General features: G+C 47.9%; 1 protein-coding gene across 1 annotated transcript; it reads right to left on the bottom strand.

Moving 5' to 3' along the window:
* Window positions 1-1,762: 1,762 nt before the first annotated feature.
* LOC144675711 (GDP-L-fucose synthase-like) lies at window positions 1,763-21,610 on the bottom strand. The gene is made up of 11 exons (XM_078536337.1): window positions 21,536-21,610; window positions 20,576-20,735; window positions 18,818-18,932; window positions 15,463-15,591; window positions 12,260-12,333; window positions 11,921-12,054; window positions 11,240-11,304; window positions 9,988-10,054; window positions 8,172-8,251; window positions 6,758-6,857; window positions 1,763-4,259 (listed from the first exon to the last, which is right to left on the bottom strand). The coding sequence occupies exons 2-11, from the start codon at window positions 20,731-20,733 to the stop codon at window positions 4,204-4,206; spliced, it is 978 nt and encodes a 325-aa protein (XP_078392463.1). The 5' UTR covers window positions 20,734-20,735; window positions 21,536-21,610; the 3' UTR covers window positions 1,763-4,203.
* Between the last annotated feature and the right edge of the window lie 1,371 nt (window positions 21,611-22,981).

Below are 22,981 nucleotides of genomic sequence, written 5' to 3'. Positions count from 1 at the left end.
TGTGGAAAGTTGCCCAGGTATGTCCTGTGTACACAAAGCAGGACAAATTACTGCCCCATCAGTCTACACTCAATCATCGGTAAAGTAACAGGAAGGGGTCATCAACAGTGCTATTAAGTGGCACTTGCTTAGCTATAACCTGCTCACTGACACTCAGTTTCGGTCCTGCCAGGGTCACTCACCTTCTGACCTTAATTACAGCCTTGGTTCAAACATGGCAGCAGATACATGGGAACACCACCACCTGCAAGTTCCCCTCCAAGTATTCAATGAACGGCATTACACTAGGAGGTTCTGAGGAACAAAGGGACCTTGGTGTGTGTGTCCATAGATCTCTGAAGGCGGAGGGGCATGTTAGTGGGGTGGTGATAAAGGCAGATGGGACACTTGCCTTTATCAATCGAGGCATAGATTACAAAAGTAGGGAGGTCATGTTGGAGTTGTATAGAAACTTGGGGAGGCCACAGCTGGAGGACTGTGTGCAGTTCTGGTCGCCACATTATAGGAAGGATGTGATTGCACTGGAGGGGGTGCAGAGGAGATTCACCAGGATGTTGCCTGGGATGAAACATTTAAGTTATGAAGAGAGGTTGGATAGACTTGGGTTGTTTTCGTTGGAGCAGAGAAGACTGAGGGCGACCTGATTGAGGTGTACAAGATTATGAGGGGCATGGATAGGGAGCAGCTAAGATAAAAGCAAAATACTGCGGATGCTGGAAATCCAAAACAAAAAATAGCTGGAAAAGTTTAGCAGGCCTGATAGCATCTGTGGAGAGGAAGACAAGAGTTTACATTTTGAGTCTGTACGACTTGATAAGGACCAGCTGTTCCCCTTAGTTGAAAGGTCAGTCACAAGGGGGCATAAGTTCAAGGTGAGGGGTAGGAGGTTTAGGGGGATGTGAGGAAAAACTTTTTTACCCAGAGGATGGTGACGGTCTGGAATGCGCTGCCTGGGAGGGTGGTGGAGGCAGGTTGCCTCGTCCTTTAAAAAGTATCTGGATGAGCACTTGGCCCATAGCCTTGAATGTTGACGTTCCATGTGCTGGTAAATGGGATCAGGTAGGTAGGTCGGGTGTTTCTCACGTGTCGGTGCAGACTCGATGGGCTGAAGGGCCTCTTCTGCATTCTGATTGTGAAGTCACTCATCCTGATCCTGACAGTTCCTTCATTGTTACTGGGTCAAAATCCTCAAACTCTCTAACATCATTCTGGGTGTAACTACATCACGGACTTCACCACCTTCAAGGGCAATTAGGGATGGGCATTAAATGCTGGCCTAGCCCATAATACCCACATCCCATGAATGAATATAAAAAGTTATAGGTTGCTCAATACTACTTCACTAATCTGTGCAAAGGCACTTTTCATTGCTGCAAGAAATGTCACAATGAAAAACTTTTGATCTCAGCCCCCATATTTTGTGAGGTGACTTTCCACTCTTGCCACAACAGTCTCAGTCCCTATCACCTGCACACAGCACCACACTTAGGAATAAGGATTTGTCTAGTCATATAACAGTAAAATCTGCCATTGAGCAGGGGTCCAAAATATACTGCAGTGTATAGAAGTGGAATGATCCAGCAGAGACCATTCACCCCATCAGGCCTTTCAGTATAAGCTTATTCCATTAATCTTACTACCCTGCAATTTTTTCCACTTTCATCATTCTAGTTCATATAGCTTCCAGTTTTAAGACTCCCCTCCCATCCCTGACCTCCCCATCCACCCCCCCACAAGAGGAAGTAAAGAGGAAAAAAACTGGTTTGATTTCAAACAGGTGTGCTTTTAATATTTAAATCACCTTTAAAAAATAAAATTACATCTTTTAATTATTCACCAAAACTCATTTTCCCATTACACAACCAGGAGTTTAATTTTTAAAAAACCACAACGTCTGCTAACAATTGCGAAAAGATCCTCCCTTTAAATTACAAATGAAGAATCCTGCATCTAGTCCAACTGGCCTCTCGCAATCCACTTCAGTCTCTAACAATGGGAATGAGTGATGCAGGCTGTGCCCTCTCTCACCTTTCAGCTACGTGGTACTCAGGCTTTGTGCTGCTCAACCTGTGGTAAACTGGAAGAAGCTGAACGGTGCAATGTAAGGTAGGGTAGGGCCGTGTGTTCACCAGATTAATCCCTGGGATGGCGGGATTATTTTATGAAGAGAGATTGAGGAGACAGGACTATATTCCCTAGCGTTTCGAAGAATGAGGAGTGACCACACAAACTTTGAAGATGCTTACAGGGTCGATGTAGAGAAGATGTTTCCCCTAGCCGGTGAGCCTAAAGCCAGGCGACATAATCTCAGGATAAGAGGTAGGCCATTTAAGACTGAGATGAGGAGGAATTTCTTCACTCAGAGGGTGGTGAATCTTTGGAATTCTCTACCCCCCGAGGGCTATGGAAGCTCAATCACTGAGCATGTTCAAAACAGAAATCAGTAAATTTTTAGGGACTAATGACATCAGGGGGTATGGAGATAGTGTGGGAAAGTGACATTGAGGTAGATGGTCAGCCATGTTCTAATTGAATAGCAGAGCAGATTCAATGGGCTGAATGGACAACGTAGGAGCAGGAATAAGCCATATAGGGAGCCTCAGCACCAGGGTATAAGTGACAAAGGTCCCAGGGAATAGGTGGGAGAAAGTGCAGGAGACATATCAGAGGGTGAACACCTTCAGTAAACAAAAAAAAACATTTCCAATGCCTCCTCTTCAACCCTGAAATAAAAAATACTTTCAACATTTTATGAGTTAGAGAGCTGCTACAAGAACTACTTTAAATTGAAGTGGGGAAACGTAGTGCTTTGCAACATCGCTGAAACGAATTCACATTCCAACCACATTGCAATTGACAAAAGATATGGGCATAGGACTCTGCTGTTGTGATAAGAAGGGCAGGTTTTAGCAAACTGAATGCGCAATGGTCGAGAGGGGGGAATTCTTGCTTTCTACCTGAGCTAAGACAATTGTGGACATAACCCACTGGGAGTTCACACAACCTACTCCAACTTGCTGGTAGCTGGTTCACAGAACTAGTTTCGCAGCCCATCACACTACAGGGAGCTCGTACACAGACCCTATTCTCATGGCTCCCATCCGGGTAGAAGCTTGCGCAGAAACCCTAATCCAACCTCTTGGGGAAACTTGTGCACAGACCCTTACTCACCCCAACCAAGTTACAAATATAAAAGTGCTGTTTAAAATTTAAAACAAAAAGATCAAGTCTCACTGAAACAATTGACAGGAATTCCACTCGACCTGTAAAAGTAACCAGACTTCCCTCAAAAGTAGGTCAGACAACTCATTGTACAGTGATTGAAACTGTATTCATCCCCATTGAAAACATCACGTTCAAGGACTGCAACACACCATAGTGTCATTTTCCATTTTCTTTAATATTCATATCTGTTTTACCATTAACAGGAACTTTCAAACCTCAGCCAGACACAAAATATTTCACAACAATGAGTGTAGTGTGGGGAGATTGCCTGGATGAAGGAACTACCTAGTTCACCAAGGGAGAGGATCTGCACAGGTCACTAGATAAAACACTGATATCACACCAAATTGTCCAGATAGATCCCAGCCCAGCAGACCTCTCCAACACAACCAGGCTTGGTGTTCCTCAGATAAGTGCAGTTGAACATCCAATGTCACTCCATGTTTTGTACAAGATAAGGTGGGGCTTGCTGCACCCATGAAACCACCTGGATAAATCTTCACTGACACAGCTACAAGGAGGCAATCAGGAAATGTAGGGGGGGAGGGGGAGGGAAGGAGGGGGTGGAGAGGAAGTCGAAACAGAAATGGGAGTAAGGTTTTTTTTTTGATTGACACTGATAACCTGAGTGAGTTAATCACAGACAAACCTGCAGCCAACTTCCCCTCAGACATATACAACTGCAGCAAAATGGAGGAGGAGGAGGCTTCCTAAACCACCTTAGAGGTTGATGCTGTGCTGGCTTGCTGGGATCAACACAGCAAGCCCCTGCTGCAATCAGACACTGAGCTGAAAAAGAGGCCGCAGCAGCAGCAGGGAGTCTGGACAACTGTAGAGAGTCAGGACGTGGGTTCAGCTCCTCCCTTTGAATTAAACCCAGAGCTACATTATATAATCGATATCTACTTCCAACCCAACAATCACTGTGGTCCACTATGGGCGGTTGCCCCAAAAGCTGATCGACTGCCCTCCGCTCCCTCATTTCCTTGCCAGGTCATAATTGGCTGCGAACCAATCACAGGTCTCCTTGACAGCTGAAACAAATTAAAACCTGTTGTTACTTGCTCTTATTTTCAAAAAGCGTGTTCACAATTTGTTTCTTTTTGGGGAGAAATAAGATACTTAAAAAAAAAAAAATATATATATATATATATATATATCAACTAGTAAAACTGCAGTTTTAAATACACACAATGCAAAACAAGAGGGCAGCATTCAGCGCTAATCTTCTGAACCACTTTTCATCTCCCAGAATCATGTGTAAACCTGACTGGAGTGACACATTAGTGAACCCAAATTGGGTTTTTTTTCGGATAATCCTGCTGTTTTCGTGACCATTTTTAACCTTTTCCCCTTCTGAGGCCCAGCTGAGAAATGACAAAATTCTTTGATGTTAATTTTACCAATGACCAATACGTTTTACAATGTGGCACGGTGGATTTTTGAAATTGCCACCCTTAAGAATACCTATTCCAAACTGAGCCAGCAGGTGGCAGTCTAGTCCAATAAGCACCAACTGGTACAGTAGTAATGTTACTGGACTAGTAATCGCAAGGTCTGGATTAATGGTCCAGAGTCATGAGTTTAAATCCTACCACCGTAACACGGGAACTTGAATGCAGTTAATTAAATAAATAAGAACATAAGAGATAGGAGCAGGAGTAGACCACATGGCCCTTCGAGCCCGCTCCGCCATTCAATACGATCATGGTTGATCTTGGGCTTCAACCGCAGTTCCTCGCCCACACCCTATATCCCTCGATTTCCTGAGACGCCAAAAATCTGTCTATCTATCTGCCTCAGGCTTAAATATCTTCAATGACGGAGGATCCCCAAGCCTCTGGGATAGAGAATTCCAAAGATTCGCGACCCTTTGAGTGAATCTGGAATATAAAGCTAGTCTCAGTAATGGTAACCATGAAACTATCAGATTGTCATAACAGCCCATCTGGTTCACTAATGCCCTTTAGGGAGGGAAGTCTGCCATCCTTGCCCGGTCCGGCCTACATGTGACTGCAGGCCCACAGCAATGTGGTTGACTCTTAAATGACCTCTGAAATGGACTCGAGCCCCACTCAGTTGTTAAGGTGGCAGCTCACCGCCTACTCAAGGGGAATTAAGGACAGGTAATAAACTTGCCAGTGATGCCCACCATCCTGTGAATGAAAAAAAACGGCAGGGAGTAGCGCGTGCGTCTTGCAGCCAAGTGGACAGGCCAGCCCTCAGTGAGCCAGAACTAGGCCACCCACAGTGACAGGAATGAAACTTCAACAAAAACAGTAAGTCAGTAAAACAATCAGTATCACCAGATTGAAACATCCATGTGGGAACGTAGTGCATTTAAACTAAACCCATCCTCTTAGTTAGTCCTTGGTAGTAAATGTGCTTTAATACAGTGTTTAATATCGGATGCTCGTTAGTAATTCTTCAAATTCATGGAAGTCTCGAGAAGTTGAAGGATTTGCCCCTTCCTCTTGAACATGCCAGCTCAGGCTGCAGCCCCACTGGTCACAAGCTTCACTGGCAGTTTGGCCGTTCTGCATGCATGACACTAGACAGCGAGCAGCGCTAGGCTATTCAACTATGGCAGCATCACTTCAGCCATGTCAGCAATCACTGGGTAACTATCAGCAGCAGGAACACCGACTGGGTTTTTCCTTCCCTGACATCAGTGGAATTGAGGCCAATTAAAAACACACTCTGCCCTCACCCTCCAACAGGGCAGACATCAGCTAACTACATTCAATGGTATTACCATCAATCCCCCACTATAAACATCCTGGGGGGGCTACCATTGACCAGGAACTGAACTGGACCAGCCATATAAATACTGTGTCTACAAGGGCAGGCCAGAGGCTAGGAATCCTGCAGAGTGTAACTTACCTCCTGACACAAGTCAGGAGTGTGATGGAATACTCCCCATTGGCCTGGATGAGTGCAGCTCCAACAACACTCAAGAAGCTTGACATTATCCAGGACAAAGCAGTCACTTGATTGGCACCCCATCCACAAACATTCACTCTCTCCACACTGACACACAGTAGCAGCAGTGTGTACCATCTACAAGATGCACTGCAGGAATTCACCAAGGAATTCACGCTTAAAGAGCACCTTCCAAACCCATGACTTTTACCATCTAGACGGACAAAGGCAGCAGATAGATGGGAACACCACCACCTGGAAGTTCCCCTCCAAGCTACACATCACCCTGACTTGGAAATATATCGCCGTTCTGTCGCTGGGTCAAAATCCTGGAACTCCCTCCCTAACAGCACTGTGGGTGTACCTACACCACATGGACTGCAGCGGTTCAAGAAGGCAGCTCACCACCACCTTCTCAAGGGCAACTAGGGATGGGCAATAAATGCTGGCCTCGCCAGTGATGCTCACATCACATGAATGAGTTTTTTTTAAATGTATGAAGTTGTCTACAGGAAGGTGGGTGTTAGTGCTGTGCTGCTTTATTGTAACTTCCAGGTTTATGGATGAGACATGAATGGGAGGTTGGAGTGTGTAAGACATTGAGACTCACCTTGGCTGAAGGGGGTGAATTTGAAGTCTGGCAGGTATTTCCTCAACTTGCTGTTACTGGCCGTCTTCTTGAACTGCCCATCAGATTTGCTTGTGTCAAACTTGATGCTCATAATTAAGGAAAGAGAGTGGGATGGGAAGAAAAAAAAGAGAAAGCATGTGGCACATCCTTGGCTGCAGACGGCTTTAGTGCCACTATCCTAATGGATACCAGCCAAACACACAAACACACACGGGTTAATAGTCCTCTCCGGGGTACAGATCCACCAGCATAATGCACCCTCAATTACCTCATCCAACTGCCCACCAGCAATCCAAACCTAGCCAGTGAAATGTGGCAAGCTGATCGACTGTGGAAGTGTGTCACAGGCAAGCGTCATTCAATCAACCCAGGCCTGGAACTAGGGTTGCCAACCTTTCAAGAATTGAGGGTTAATCTTCTGGACACTGTGGTGGGCAACACTCAGGAGAAAAATCACGAGGCCATTAAAACAAAAATGTCAGTTGGTAGTATAGAACTTGAATATTATTGAAAAGTGGCGGGGGGGGGGGGGGGGGGGCGGGGCGAGCATGTTGCTGAAACTTTTCCTCTTGCACTTTTCAGGACAAATGCAAGAATACAAAATTTCAAACAATCACAACAATTTATACTACAGGAGAAAAGAATGCTGATTGGTTGGCAAGTCAACTCTGATTGGCTGGAACAGTGACATGGAGAAAACAATGGGGAAGGAGAGACTCCCCAAGCTCCCGGTTAACTCAAAAAAGGTGCAAGGCTTGAACATATTCCTTTTGTTTCCAGAGAACGGGTCCCTGAGTATGAAAGCATGTAGCTTCTAGCAACTGTAAATGAGCCATGTTACTGATTATCTTAAATTGGTTGTTGGTGTAGTTATTAACACGCTCAGGATTGTTCAGCAAGTGCTGCCCAATCACAGAATCACATCTAACACTAGACATTTAGCTTTGGGTTTTACAAGTACGGGCTGGTGGTTTACGGTCTGTACTCTGCCTGTTACAAACAGCCAAAGAAACATGCCATTTGATTGATAACAACAAATTCTTGAACAGTGTTTTTTTGGGGAGAACAGGTTGTTTGACTGACACTCCAGGACCATCTAATCAGGTAATGAAATCTTTGTTTTCGAATGGGTTGAGGGAAGACACATCATTACAAGCATTGACGTGTCAGTCAGCCAATGATGGGAGTGTGGGGGCGGGGTGACTGGAGGCAGGAAGTTGTGAAGAAATCTCCAGGAATATACCCAAGCAGGATAGGCAACACAGCCTCTATCACACAAACACAACAGGGGGTCACTATTAGGAACTGCAGCTCTGGCTGAGTCCCAGTGACCCAATGAGGAAGTTCCTGGAGCCGGGAGTATTATATAGGCAGTCATATATGTGAAGGATACAATGACCTCCCCTTTGAACCCCATGGCTGCCACAATGCACTCAGCTGCCTCTTTAATGGACACTTCATCTTCCTCTCCCACTGAGGACAGAAACACAGGAACATTATCCTCACAGTAACCAGCATCAAACACCATCCGAGAACCTGCTTACTACCCAACACCAATTTACCGCACTGAGCCCTCTTCAAACACTGCCCACAGAATCACAGAACTGTTACAGTACAGACAGAGGTCACTTGGCCCATTGTGTCTGCACTGGCTCTCTGAATGACCAATTCCCTTAGTGCCATTCTCCCACCTTCTCTCCTGCACGTTCTTGCTTTTCAGATAATTGCCCAATTCCCTTTTGAATACTTCAATTGAACCTGACGCTCAGGCAGCACATGCCAGACCTTAACCACTCACTGCATGAAAAAATTTTTTTAGACGAAGGAGAGGAGCCACAAAGGCTTTCACCAGAATGAGGAGGAAACAGCACTCAACATCCAGTTTTAGCAGCAAAATTGAGGTACAGCACAGGATTAGAGTAAATCTCCCTCTACACTGTCCCCATCAAACACTCCCAGGACAGGTACAGCACAGGGTTAGATACAGAGTAAAGCCCCCTCTACACTGTCCCCATCAAACACTCCCAGGACAGGTACAGCACAGGGTTAGATACAGAGTAAAGCTCCCTCTACACTGTCCACATCAAACACTCCCAGGACAGGTACAGCACGGGGTTAGATACAGAGTAAATCTCCCTCTACACTGTCCCCATCAAACACTCCCAGGACAGGTGCAGCACGGGGTTAGATACAGAGTAAAGCTCCCTCTACACTGTCCCCATCAAACACTCCCAGGACAGGCACAGCACGGGGTTAGATACAGAGTAAAGCTCCCTCTACACTGTCCCCATCAAACACTCCCAGGACAGGTACAGCACAGGGTTAGATACAGAGTAAAGCTCCCTCTACACCGTCCCCATCAAACACTCCCAGGACAGGTACAGCACGGGGTTAGATACAGAGTAAAGCTCCCTCTACACTGTCCACATCAAACACTCCCAGGACAGGTACAGCATGGGGTTAGATACAGAGTAAAGCTCCCTCTACACTGTCCACATCAAACACTCCCAGGACAGGTACAGCACAGGGTTAGATACAGAGTAAAGCTCCCTCTACACTGTCGTCATCAAACACTCCCAGGACAGGTACAGCACAGGGTTAGATACAGAGTAAACACCTCCCTCAGTCTTGCCCCAACAATGTGCCTTGGTCTAAAATTCAGGATGGATTTTCCTACTGGGGTTCCATGGATTTAAAAATGTTCAGTCCAATGGATCAATGGCAGCATCAAAGTGAGACCTGAGAAGCTGATATACATCAGTTGGAGCTGGACTCCCAAATTACCTTCACACAACATCCTTAGTCTGTATGGAGACAGGAATTTCAACCCAACATCTTGGAATGGATTTGAATGAATCCAGCTTTCCCCCATCACCTCCCCAATACTCCTTACCCTCCTAAACAAGACCCTTGCTGGGGAAAGCATCATCCCTCCATCCCTCAATCCATTACCTGTTCTCTAACACACACCAAGCGCCAAGAGACTATTCAACTGTGGAAACCATCACGACTGATCCTAAGCCAATACCTGCAACACAGATATTCACAGATATCTGGAGCTGGTGGTGCGGGGGGTGGGGGGTGAAGAGAGCTTGGGGAGGTTTTAACTCGCTATGACTTGCTTTCTTCCTCAAAACAATTGGCATTTATGAATTGCCTCTGATGCAGTAAAGCAGTTGGCAGGGTGTAATCAGACAAACCATTCTCACCTGAGAGGATGATGGGTTCAATCTCTTTATATTCTCTCAAAACCCAGATGAAGAGACGGGCCAGATCCTGGAAAATGAAGTCACTGTCATCAAGTCCAGTCATCAAGCTGTATTGCATATGCCATGTCTTGGCTGTCCCCTGTTTATACACAGCTACAAACCCCGCACACACTGGCGATGCGATAGTGCAACCCACGGACCACCATCCATGAACTCCATCAGTGTGGCACCTTGATCACCCTACCCTGCCCTCCAATCAGGAGAGAGGACCCGCAAGACGTGGTAACCTAGACCCTCAGAGGAACATTTCACTCCCAGTGACCAGACGGAGACAGGTTCAACCCTATCTGAGGGAATCGCCTTCAATTAAGAGGCCACCACACAACTCAAAACAAAGTCGTTGAACATTAAAAAGCTCCTTTCAACTGGACCAGTTCCAGACTGGGACAGACATTCTAGGAGGTAAGAATCTTCACAGAGAACACACATTCCCTGTGACCTCCTGAACTGGTTGTCCTATGTGTAAAGGACGGACTGGCTAACCTTGTATCCACTGGAGTTCAGAAGAGTAAAAGGCGACTTGATTGAAGCATATAAGGTCCTGAGGGGACTTGACAGGATGGATGTGGAGAGGGTGTTTCCGCTTGTGAGAGAATCTAGAACTTGGAGGTCACTGTTGAGGGGAATGTTTTTCTCTCAGAGGGTTGTGAGACTTTGAAATTCTCTTCCTCAAAAGGTGTCGCGCCCAAGTCCTTGAATACCTTTAAGGCAGAGGTAGATAGATTCTTGATAAGCAAGGGGGTGAAAGGTTATCGGTGGGGGAGCGTGGCTAGGTAGGAATATGAGATTAAAACCAGATCAGCCGTGATCTTATCAAATGGCAGAGCAGGCTCGAGGGGCCGAGTGGCCTACTTCTGCTCCTAATTTGTTCACCTGAGGGCACCTTGGAGAGGAACTTTGTCCAAGTATTTTCACCCATATTTAGGGGCGTAGAGGTGCGGAGACATGGGGGGCTTGCTGGGTGAGGGGGGTGGCGGGGGGGTGAAACGTCTAGCCTGGATGTTACACCCAGCCAGAGGTTGCAGACATGCAGTCAGCAGCTAGGGCTGGAGACAGATTCGAGAGTCCCAGATGAACAATGGCCAGGGTCCACCTCCCTCCACCAACACTCTTTTCCTTCATGGAATCTGCTCAAAGAGTCAGTCGCATCACAGAAACAAACCGAGCTCCAAGAGTTGACCCGGAAACCTACCAGAGAGTATATGAACTGCCTCCTGGGTTTCCCTGATCCCCACACCACCAGCGATGTGCCGTTTCCTGGGGGTAGCAATGAAATGAAACAGAAAGAGGTCAGTAACTTAGCTCCAACCCTCTCCTGTTTCTGAGCGGAAGTGCATCCTACTCAAATGACCTCAAAGAGGGAGTGCAGTTCCGTTCATCTATCAACACTACACCACCCCCCCAACCCTGCCCACACCCCTTCCTCAGAGAGCAGCGGAGGCACACGTGTACACCATCTACAAGATGCACTGCAGGAAGTCACCGAGGCTCCTTCGACAGCACCTTCCAAACCCCCGACCACTACCACCTAGAAGGACAAGGGCAGCAGATAGGTGGGCAGCAGCTAGATGGGGACACCACCACCTGGAAGTTCCCCTCCAAGCCACTCACCATCCTGACTTGGAAATATATCGCCGTTCCTTCACTGTCGCTGGGTCAAAGTCCTGGAACTCCCTCCCTAACAGCACTGTGGGTGTGCCTACACCACATGGACTGCAGCGGCTCAGGAAGGCAGCTCAACCCCACCTCCTCAAGGACAATTAGGGATGGGCAATGACAGCGAAGCCCACATCCCGTGAATGAATTTTTTTTTAAAAAAGTGTTACAATTTAACGCAGTCACTCGACAAAGAACTAAGAATGGGAGACTCAACTCTGTGCGAGGTAAGTCTTGTGAATCAGTCCTGGCAAAACATGCCCATCCTCGATATTAAAATTGTCGTACATTCCGAAGACGTTGGTGGGAATCACGGCTGTAAACATCCGGTTGTGTTGTTCAAAGTAAGCACTGGAACAGAGAAGGAGTGAGGTCAGTGGCAATCCACACCCGAGTTAAGGCAAACTCCACCTTTAGCCTCGTGGGGATGGGTGGCTTATTAAATGCCGGCATCCGTTACAGGAGGGAAGAGGGGGAGGCAAGGGGAAAAGATGAGAGGCAGAAAAGAGGAGAGGAAGATGAGGGAAATGAAGTACAAACAGAAAAGGATGCTCACCGGTTCTGAATGTCGATCATTCGCTTTGCATACGAATATCCAAAGTTTGAACTGTGTGGGGGCCCACTGTGGATCTACAAGGAACACAGAGGAAAATATTAAATTTCTATTGTCCTTTCGACTCCGTATCCTGGATGGTATTGTCAGCAGGATTCTGTCTCTCGCTGTAATCATCTGTCAGCTCGCTCCTGCCTGCAGCACGGCTAGCTACAACCTGAACATGGCACAGCGAGCAGAGATAAGCCGGTGTCTGGAATGCAGCTTCGTGAACAGCTGCGAGATAGAATCACAGAATTGTTACTGCACAGGGAGCCGCCATTCGGCCCATCACGCCCGTACAGGATAGAATTACAATATCAGATTCAGACAGCACAGATGTGGCGAGTGGGGTGGGTGGGGTGAGGGTGGGGTTACGAGCTCCACCAATTAACTCAGATTGAGGTCTACCTCAAATTAATTACTCTGGACAGGCAAAAGTATTTCAAAAATTTGAACAACACGTTAAGTTGCTGCTATGCAGCGGCCGTGCGTGAGGGGTATTTTCCACTAACAAGATGCTGCCGGCAGTCCAAAAGTGACGTTTTGCCTACCACAAGATCAAGCAACGTCATGTATGAATTTCAGTGCCAGTGTGTGGGCTATACATCATAATGTCTGGCTGATCGAATCAAACAAGAAGTTTCTTGGGTTATCTGTAATAGGCAGGGTACAGACTCTACGCAGCCAGCCCGCGCTTGCAAAACCCAAAAACAAAACGGCTGTTGGATGTGATTCCGCGATTAGGCAGCACTTGCTGAACAATCCCGAGCGCGCTAATAGCTACACTAACAACCAATTTAAGATCTTCAGTCGAGCTCGTTACACGGCTCATTTACACCTGCTAGAAGCGACATACATTCATAAGCAGGGGCTTGTTCACGGCAAACAAAAGGAACATGTTCAAACTTTGCACCTTTTTTGAAATACCCGGGAACCTGAGGAGCCTATAGTTCCCTGTTGCTTTCTCCATGTCAACCAGAGCCAGAGTCGACTTGCCAACCAATCCACACCCTTTTCTCCTGTAGTATAAACTGTTGTGATCGTTTGAAATTTGGCATTCATGTGTTTGTCCTGCTGGGTGCAAAATGCAAAGCTTCATGGCTCTATCTTCAGCAACACATTTATTAAGTCTCCCCTTAACCTTCTCTGCTCCACTGGAGAACAATCTCAGCTTCACCAGCCTCTCCACACGAGATCTGTATAATTTTTTAAAAAATTTATTATTTGTTCGTGGGATGTGGGCATCACAGCTAGGTTAGCATTTATTGCCCATCCCTAATTGCCCTCATTCAGAGGGCATTTAAGAGTCAACCACATTGCTGTGGGTCTGGAGTCACATGTTGGCCAGACCAGGTAAGGAAGGACAGCAGATTTCCTTCCTTAAAGGCCATTAGTGAACCAGATGGGTTTTTGTGACAAATCGACAGTGATTTCGCGATCATCAGACTTTTAATTCCAGATCTTTATTGATTCAAATTTCACCATCTGCCGTGGTGGGATTCAATCCCAGGTCCCCAGAGCATCGCCCTGGGTCTCTGTAATACCAGTCGAGTGACAATACCAATAATGCCACCATCTCCTCAAATCCCAAAGTCTCAGGTGTAAATCCTGCACAGGGGACATTCGTGCTCAAGCCACTGCCCTCTCTGAAATTCTTCACCCCTAAATCCTGCGCGTTACTGTACCTGGAACACAATATGAACCTGTTAAACTGCCACCTGATGGAACGAGATTGATTCCCAGGATGAGTGGTGTTGTCCTAGGCAGAGCAGTAGAGTAAAATGGGCTTATAGTCACTGGAGTTTAGGTTAATGGGAGGTAATTTCATTCAAGTTTTGAGGGGACTTGACAGAGTAGACACAGGTCGTTTCCTCTGGCTGGGGTTTCTAGAACTAGGGGTCAGTGCCTTCGAATAAGGGGTTGGTGGTGAATCTCTGGAATTCCCTACCCCAGAGAGTTGTGGATGCTCAGTCATTAAGTATATTTAAGATCGAGACTGATAGATTTTTTTTGAGTACTAAGAGAATTAAATTATATGTAGATTGTACAGGAAGGTGGAGTTGGTGTAGATGATCAGTCATGACCTTATTGAAGAGTGGAGCAAGCTTGATGGGCCGAATTTCTTATATTATTACAGAACTGGAAAATGTCCCCAGCCTTTCCCTCCCTGGAGATACCACGCCTTGCAGTGATTTTTAAAATTTATTCATTCATGGGATGTGGGCATCGCTGGCAAGACCAGCATTTGTTGCCCATCCCTAATTGCCTTTGAACTGAATGGTTTGCTAGGCCATTGCAGAGGACAGTTAAGAGTCAACCACATTGCTGTCGGTCTGGAGTCACATGTAGGCCAGACCAGGTAAGGACAGCAGATTTCCTTCCCTAAAGGCAATCAATTGTTACAAAACCCATCTTGGTTCATTAAGGTCCATGATGGTTGTCATGGCCACCATTGCTGAGGCTAGCTTTATATTCCAGGTTTTATTAATTGAATTTAAATTCCCCCAGCGGCCGTGGTGGGATTTGATCCTGTGCCCCCAGAGCATTAGCCTGGGCCTCTGGATTACTATTTCAATGACATGACCGCTATGCCACTCTCATGGCTGTCAGGAGATCACTGGGATCTCAGCCAAAGGGGGGCACCCGCAGGCGTGGGCTTGGCAGAGAAACGCCCGGCCCTCCCATCACCCCAAGCCCCTAAATATCGCCTCAGGGAACACATGCGTGAGGGTTAAATCGACTTTCACATTACTGCCAGAAAGTTATAAAAACCCAACTGGTCCCCCTAACGTTTTTCAGGGAAGGAAATCTCATCCTTACCTGGTCTGGCCAATATGTGACTCCAGTCTTATACTTAAAGCCCTCAGAGAAACCATGGCCACAAACTAATATTGGACTTTCCAAAAATAAACTGTACACCTCACAGAGAAGCTACAACACATCTTGGTGTTTGATTTTGGATTTAAATGCCAATTAGGCAGTAGTGTTAGATCAGTCTTTTCGGGCTATGGAGGAGGCCGCTTCTGCCATTCAATCAGAACATGGCTGATCTGTATCTTAATTCTATTTACCCACCTCTGAGGCATGTCATTAGCAGGAGGGAAAGGAGAAAAGGGGGGAAAATGAGGGGGGAGGAAGAGGAGGAACAGGGAGAGAGGTCTCACCATTGTTTCATCAATAGGGTAGGTTGTCTTGTCTGGGAAGATGCAGGTGGAGAGGCAGGAGATGACCTTTGTGACCCCGAGCTCATGGGCCGAGTGCAGCACATTGTCATTAATGTGAACATTCTTTCTCTGTGAAAAGAAAACACAAAAATCACAAACAGGATTGAACCGATCTACCTCCAAACTCCCCGTTTCTCCCTCACTGATTCCCTCCTGACAGCATCGAGTACCGATTATCTCCAAACTCCCCGTCTCTCCCTCACTGATTCCTCCCGACAGTATTTTTAAAAATTCCTTCACAGGATGTGGGCTTCACTGGCTGGGCCAGCATTTATTGCCCATCCCTAGTTGCCCTTGAGAAGGTGGCGGTGAGCTACCTTCTTGAATGGCTGCAGTCCATGTGGTGTAGGTACATCCACAGTGCTGTTAGGAAGGGAGTTCTAGGATTGTGACCCAGCGACAGTAAAGGAACGGCGATATATTTCCAAGTGAGGATGATAAGTGACTTGGAGGGAAACCTCCAGGTGGTGGTGTTCCCATTTATCTGCTGCCCTTGTCCTTCTAGGTAGTTGTGGTCGTGGGTTTGGAAGGTGCTGTCTAAGGAGCCTTGGTGAATTCCTGCAGTGCATCTTGTAGATGGTACACACTGCTGCTACTGTGCATCAGTGGTGGAGGGAGTGAATGTTTGTGGATGGGGTGCCAATCAAGCGGGCTGCTTTGTCCTGGACAGTGTCCAGCTTCTTCAGTGTTATGGGAGCTGCACTCATCCAGGCAAGTGGGGAGTATTCCATCACATTCCTGACTTGTGCCTTGTAGATGTTGGATGGGCTATGGGGAGTGAGGAGGTAAGTTACTCATCGCAGGATTCCTAGCCTGACCTGCTCTTGTAGCCACGGTATTTATATGGCTGGTCTAGTTTAGTTTCTGGTCAATGGTAACCCCCAGGATGTTGATAGTGGGGATTCAGTGATGGTAATGCCATTGAACATCAAGGGACGATGGTTGGATTCTCTCTTGTTGGAGATGGTCATTGCCTGATACTTGTGTGGCGTGAATGTTACTTGCCACTTGTCAGCCCAAGCCTGGATATCGTCCAGGTCTTGCTGCTTTTGGACATGGACTGCTTCAGTATCTGAGGAGTTGCGAATGGTGTCAAACATTGTGCAATCATCAGCGAACATCCCAACTTCTGACCTTGTGATGGAAGGAAAGTCATTGATGCAGTAGCTGAAGATGGTTGGGCCAAGGACACTACCCTGAGGAACTCCTGCAGTGATGTCCTGGAGCTGAGATGACTGACCTCCAACAACCACAACCATCTTCCTTTTGTGCTAGGTATGACTCCAACCAGCGGAGAGTTTTCCCCCTGATTCCCAGTGACTTCAGTTTTGCTAGGATAAAAGCAAAATACTGCAGATGCTAGAAATCTGAAACAAAAATAGCTGGAAAAACTCAGCAGGGCTGACAGCATCTGTGGAGAGGAGATGTCAGCCCTGCTGAGTTTTTCCAGCTATTTTTGTTTTTGTTTCAGTTTTGCTAGGGCTCCTTGATGCCACACTTGGTCAAATGCTGCATTGGTGTTAAGGGAAGTCACTCTCACCTCACCTCTGGAGTTCAGCTCTTTTGTCCATGTTTGAACCAAAGCTGTAATTGAGATCAGAAGGTGAGCGACCCTGGCAGAACCCAAACTGAGTGTCAGTGAGCAGGTTATCACTAAGCAAGTGCCCCTTGATAGCACTGTTGATGACCCCTTCCATTACTTTACTGATGATCGAGACTGGACTGATGGGCGGTAATTGGCTGGGTTGGATTCGTCCCGCTTTTTCTGTACATGACATACCTGGGCAATTTTCCACATAGCCAGGTAGATGCCAGTGTTGTAGCTGTACTGGAACAACTTGGCTAGGGGCGCGGCAAGTTCTGGAGCACAAGTCTTCAGTACTATTGCTGGAATATTGTCAGGGCCCATAGTCTTTGCAGTATCCAGTGCCTTCAACCGTTTCTTGATATCACGTAGAGTGAATCGAATTGGCTGAAGATTGGCATCTGTGATGCTGGGGACCTCCAGATGAGGCAAAGATGGATCATCCACTCGGCGCTTCTGGCTGAAGATTGTCGCGAATGCTTCAGCCTCATCTTTTGCACTGATGTGCTGGGCTCCTCCATCATTGAGGATGGGGATATTTGTGGAGCCTCCTCCTCCAGTGAGTTGTTTAATTGTCCACCACCATTCACGACTGGATGTGGCAGGACTGCAGAGCTTTTAGATCTGACTCGTTGGTTGTGGGATCGCTTAGCTCTGTCTATCACTTGCTGCTTTTGCTGTTTGGCACGCAAGTAGTCCTGTGTTATAGCTTCACCAGGTTGACACCAGTATCAGGTACCGACCGTCTCCAAACCACCCACCCCCACCCCCGCCTGTCTGTCCCTCGCGATCCTCTCCTGCCAATGTCATCTCCTTGTTGAAGAGGGGTTTTCACCAGCATTGCCCATTCTCCACTGCTGCTTGCTGGTGAAATTCGGTTTGGAAACAGACCCAGTCGCAGGTTACAGGGAGCAGACTGAGAGATCCTCGCCCACAAGACAGGCTTCAATTATATTTACCATTGTGGTGCTTTAGCTGCACGTGGAAAGCCCAGGCCAGTCTTGCAGCAACCACACCCCCCCCCCCAGCCCAGTCCCAACTGCTTCCTCAGCCTGGATCAGCTCTTCAGAACCACCAGGGGTCCGACACGGTACATTCCGGTCAGGGTGGCTCAGTCAATGATAGAATAGAATAGCACACCACAAGAGGAGACCCATCAGCCCATCAAGTCTGTGCTGGCTCTTTTGAAGAGCAATCCACTCTTACCCCATATCCCTGCAATTTTTTTTTCCTTCAAGTGTTTATCCAATTCCCTTTTAAAAGCTTCTATTAAATCTGTATCCACCAGACGGTCAGGCAGTGTGCATTCCAAACCCTAACCGCTGAGTGTGTTAAAAAACAAAATATCCTCAGATTGGCAGAAGAGCCAGAGACGATCACTTTAAATCTGGTCCCTCTGTTTATCGACCATTCAGCCAATAGGAAACCCTTTCTCTTTATTTACTCTATCTAAACTCTTCACGATTTTAAACCCCTCTATCAAATCTCCCCTCTGTTACTAGGAGAACAGTCCCAGCTTCTCCAGTCTCTCTGTGTAACTGTAATCCCTCATTCCTGGGACCATTCTTGTAAATCTCCTCTGTAACCCCTCCAAAGCCTTCACATCCTCCCGGAAGTGTGGTGCCCAGGATTTGGACACAAATACACCAAGGTGGGGGCCCAAAGGAAATTAATTTCCACCTGATTCACTATCCACACACCGTCACTCACCCAGAAATCCAGGTTGTATTTCATGTTCCGGAAGAGTCCGCCCACCATGGCTGCCAGGTGAATCACGTGGGTGGGTTGGTGTCTGTCGAATAAGGCCCTGGTTTCTGCAGCATTCCTGACCGGCAAACAAAAGGTTTTACATTTCCATAGCACCTCCCACCACCTCCACATTTTCTAAAGCACTTCGAAACAAGACGTACTTCATTGTAATGGACAGGCACTTCACAGCCAACGTGGGAAATGCGGCAGCAAATCTCTGCACAGCAAGATCCCACATGCAGCACCGTGGGATCGCCAACACTTATTTTAAAGTGATGTTGGTTGAGGGGTTACTATTGGCCAGGACACTGGGGAGAACCTCCCCTGCTTGTCATTGACCAGTGCCAGAAGATCTTTTATGTCCACCTGAGAGGGCAGACGTGGCCTCGGTAAAACACCTTGACTCAGACAGCACAGTGCCCCCTCAGCCAGGGAGAGCGCACAAATCCCTAGCAACTAGCTACCCCGCCCTTCAAGCACCACCAGCCCTGTATGTGGTGGAATCTGCAGATCTCACATTGGACTCATCAGCCAACTCAGAACCCATCGAACCGGAGTGGAAGCAAGTCACCATCACACCCCTGACAGCGCGACACTCACTCAATGCTGACCCTCCGACAGCGCGACACTCACTCAGCGCCGACCCTCCGACAACGCGACACTCACTCAGCGCCGACCCTCCGACAGCGCGACACTCACTCAGCACCGACCCTCCGACAGCGTGACCCTCCGACAGCGCGACACTCACTCAGCACCGACCCTCCGACAGCGCGACACTCACTCAGCACCGACCCTCCGACAGCCCGACACTCACTCAGCACCGACACTCACTCAGCACCGACACTCACTCAGCACCGACACTCACTCAGCACCGACACTCACTCAGCACCGACACTCACTCAGCACCGACACTCACTCAGCACCGACACTCACTCAGCACCGACCCTCCGACAGCGCGACATTCACTCAGCACCGACCCTCCGACAGCGCAACACTCACTCAGCACCGACCCTCCGACAGCGCAACACTCAATTACCGACCCTCCGACAGCGCGACGCTCACTCATTAGCGACCCTCCGACGGCGCGACACTCACTCATTACCGACCCTCCGACAGTGCAGCGTTCCCTCAGTACTGACCCTCCGGCAGTGCAGCATTCCCTCAGTACTGATCCTCTGACAGCGCAGCACTCCCTCAGTACTGACCCACTGACAGCACAGCACTCTCTCAGTACTGACCCTCTGGCAGTGCAGCACTCCCTCAGTACTGACCCTCTGGCAGTACAGCGCTCCCTCAGTACTGACCCTCCGGCAGTGCAGCGCTCCCTCAGTACTGATCCTCTGACACTGCGGCACTCCCTCAGTACTGACCCTCTGACAGCGCAGCACTCCCTCAGTACTGACCCTCTGGCAGTGTGGCACTCCCTCAGTACTGACCCACTGACAGCGCAGCACTCTCTCAGTACTGATCCTCTGACAGTGCGGCACTCCCTCAGTACTGATCCTCTGACAGTGCGGCACTCCCTCAGTACTGACCCTCTGACAGCGCAGCACTCCCTCAGTACTGCATTGAAGAGTAGAAGGGATAGTTTGTTCTGTTGGCCCCACAGAGCACGTTATCACACGAAAGGAGGCCATTCGCCCCTTGGGCCTCTTCCACCATTCAATGGTTGGTTTGTAGCCGAACTCCATATAACCGCCTTTCCACTAAGGGACTCACGTTAAATCAGCATCTTTTGACGAGAGGAAGATCCACTCCTCATCCGCCTGCCCCTCACCCTCTTTCACCACCTGCTCGATGGCTCTGCCGACCAGCCCCGAGCCACCGGTCACCAGGATCCGCTTGCTCTTGGTCCCCTTCCTCTCTCCGTCTGCCATCTCTGCAATTCCAAAAACAGGACAGGGCAAGCTCAGATCTGCACAGACCACCGACAACTTAAACAGACCTGCATTCCTATAGCACCTTTCATCACCTCATGACACCCCAAAATCTTTCCAGCCAATGAAGAGCAGTCACCGTTGTAATGTGGGGAATGCAGCAGCCAATTTGTGCACAGCAAGATCCCACAATCAGCAATGTGATAATGCCCAGAGAATTTATTTTTGTGTCATTGGTCAGGGGTAAATATTGGCCAGGACACCGAGGAGGTCGCTCCACTTAGCAAATACAGCAGCCACATTCACGTGAGGAGGCAGGGCAGACCAGACCTCAGTTCATATCTCAGCTGAAAAAAAGACAGTCCGGCACTCCCTCAACCCATCCCAGTCAGAAACCACCACCCCCCACCCCCCCTCCCCCACCAAGTCTTACCATTTCAACCACTGTCTTCCCTCCTCCTTATCCTTCCCTCCCTCATCCTTCCCTCCCTCATCCTTCCCTCCCTCATTCCTCCTTTCCTCCCTCTTTCCCCTCCTCATAACTCCCTCACTCCCTTCTCATCCCCTCCTCATCCCACCCTCATCTCCGCCTCATCCCACCCTAATTTCCCCCTCATCCCTCCCTCCCTCATTCCCCCTCCTCATCCCTCCCCTCATTCCCCCTCCTCATTCCCCCTCCTCATCCCTCATTCCCCCTCCTCATCCCTCATTCCCCCTCCTCATCCCTCCCCTCCTCATCCCTCATTCCCCCTCCTCATCCCTCATTCCCCCATTCCCCCTCTCATCCCTCCCTCCATCTCACCCAAACTCGCAGGTTTTCTTTCTCTTCCTTGATTCCAGCGTGTCCCGGATGCATCTCCGGGGTCAGAGGTTGAAGTCGGACTGCGCCGACGCGGGAGGAATCCGCACATGCGCGCCCCTCGCATAGCCTCCTGGGAGTTGTAGTTTTCTGTTTGGAAACTGACCAATGGGATCTTCCCCCAAAAAACCCATCATCACCTAACTGGAATAAAGACACATGTTTAAAGTATTATAAATTTAAATTTCTATAATCAAAATAATAACATTTAAAAGTGAAAGTTATTATTGAATATTTGACAATGATTTACCTTGGACAGGTCAGAATGGAGGTTGTTCTTGTCAGGAATTTCATATTGAGTCTCCCTCAGTTCCACTTTGCTGCCTCTTCAAATCTTCCAACAAGATCCAGGGAGATTTTTCAATGATTCACTGTAAATCTGAACAAGGCCACCAAGTGGCAGTGTGGCTGCAATGAGGACAGATCCTAGTCCCTCTTCTACCAGGAGCTGTCCATTTGCACAGTACCCATGGACATCCTTACCTGGAGGCACAGACTCACATTGGGGCTCATTTCTGTGGATACCTCATCCAAGGGAGACAGCCCCGAATCATACAGCATGGGAGGCCTTTCAGCCCATCGCTCCTGTGCCTGCTCTTTGAAAGAGCGATTTAAATCAGTTCAATTGCCTTTTGAAAGTTTCCACTAGCTCTGATTGCACCCAATGTTCAGTTAGCGTGTTCCAGATCTTAACAACTCTCTCTTTGCGAAGAAATTTCTCCTCATTTCCTCTCAAGATCTTCATCCAATTCTTTTAAATCTATGGTCTTTGGTTACTGACCCACTTGCCAAAGTAAACGGTTTCTCCCTATTTGCTCTATCAAAACTCCACGTAATTTTGCATACCTCAAGAAGATGTCCTGTTTACCTTCTCTGCCCTCAGGAGAACAATCCCAGCTTCTCCAGTCTCCTCACATAACTGAACTCCCACATCCTGGTAAGCCTCCTCCGTGTCCTCCTTCATATCCTTCCTAAAGTCTGAAGCCCAGAATTGGACACAATGTTCCACTTCACTTACAATGAGTTTCTTTGAGGTTGTTGGACCAGGAAGCAAACTCAGGACAGAGCAAGATCCCAGAAACAGCAATGAGGTGAATGACCAGTTCACCTATGTTAACTGACCAAGACCAAGAGGGCAGTTGGATTGATTTATCACTTCACTAACCAACTGGTACTGAGGCCAATCAACTATTTTATCACCATCCTGGGAGTTGATTCAGCATGGTGCAGGGATGGAGAATGCGATCAACCGTCATTGTTTACATAAATTACTTCAGCAAAACTGTAATATTGGCTTTTGGCCTGTTCTGCTTGCCACGCTTTCCCGTGTGGTTTTATAGGAATAGCATGATCAACAACAACTTGCATTTATATAGCACCTAGAACCAT

Source organism: Cetorhinus maximus, chromosome 3, assembly GCF_964194155.1.
Source record: "Cetorhinus maximus chromosome 3, sCetMax3.hap1.1, whole genome shotgun sequence".
Lineage (NCBI taxonomy): Eukaryota > Metazoa > Chordata > Chondrichthyes > Lamniformes > Cetorhinidae > Cetorhinus > Cetorhinus maximus.
The sequence above is the reverse complement of the archived record's forward strand: the minus strand, read 5'-3'. Positions and strand labels throughout refer to the sequence as shown.

Bases quoted from the DNA above. Each gene is read 5' to 3' on its own strand.
- LOC144675711 (XM_078536337.1), bottom strand. From the start codon at position 20,733: ATGGCAGACGGAGAGAGGAAGGGGACCAAGAGCAAGCGGATCCTGGTG. The intron at 10,055-11,239 runs GTAGGTTTCCGG...TTCATTTTCCAG, and splicing joins GGCAGTTCATATACTCTCTG to GATCTGGCCCGTCTCTTCAT. The intron at 4,260-6,757 runs GTGAGTCTCAAT...AATTTGTTTCAG, and splicing joins ATTCACCCCCTTCAGCCAAG to CTGTCAAGGAGACCTGTGAT.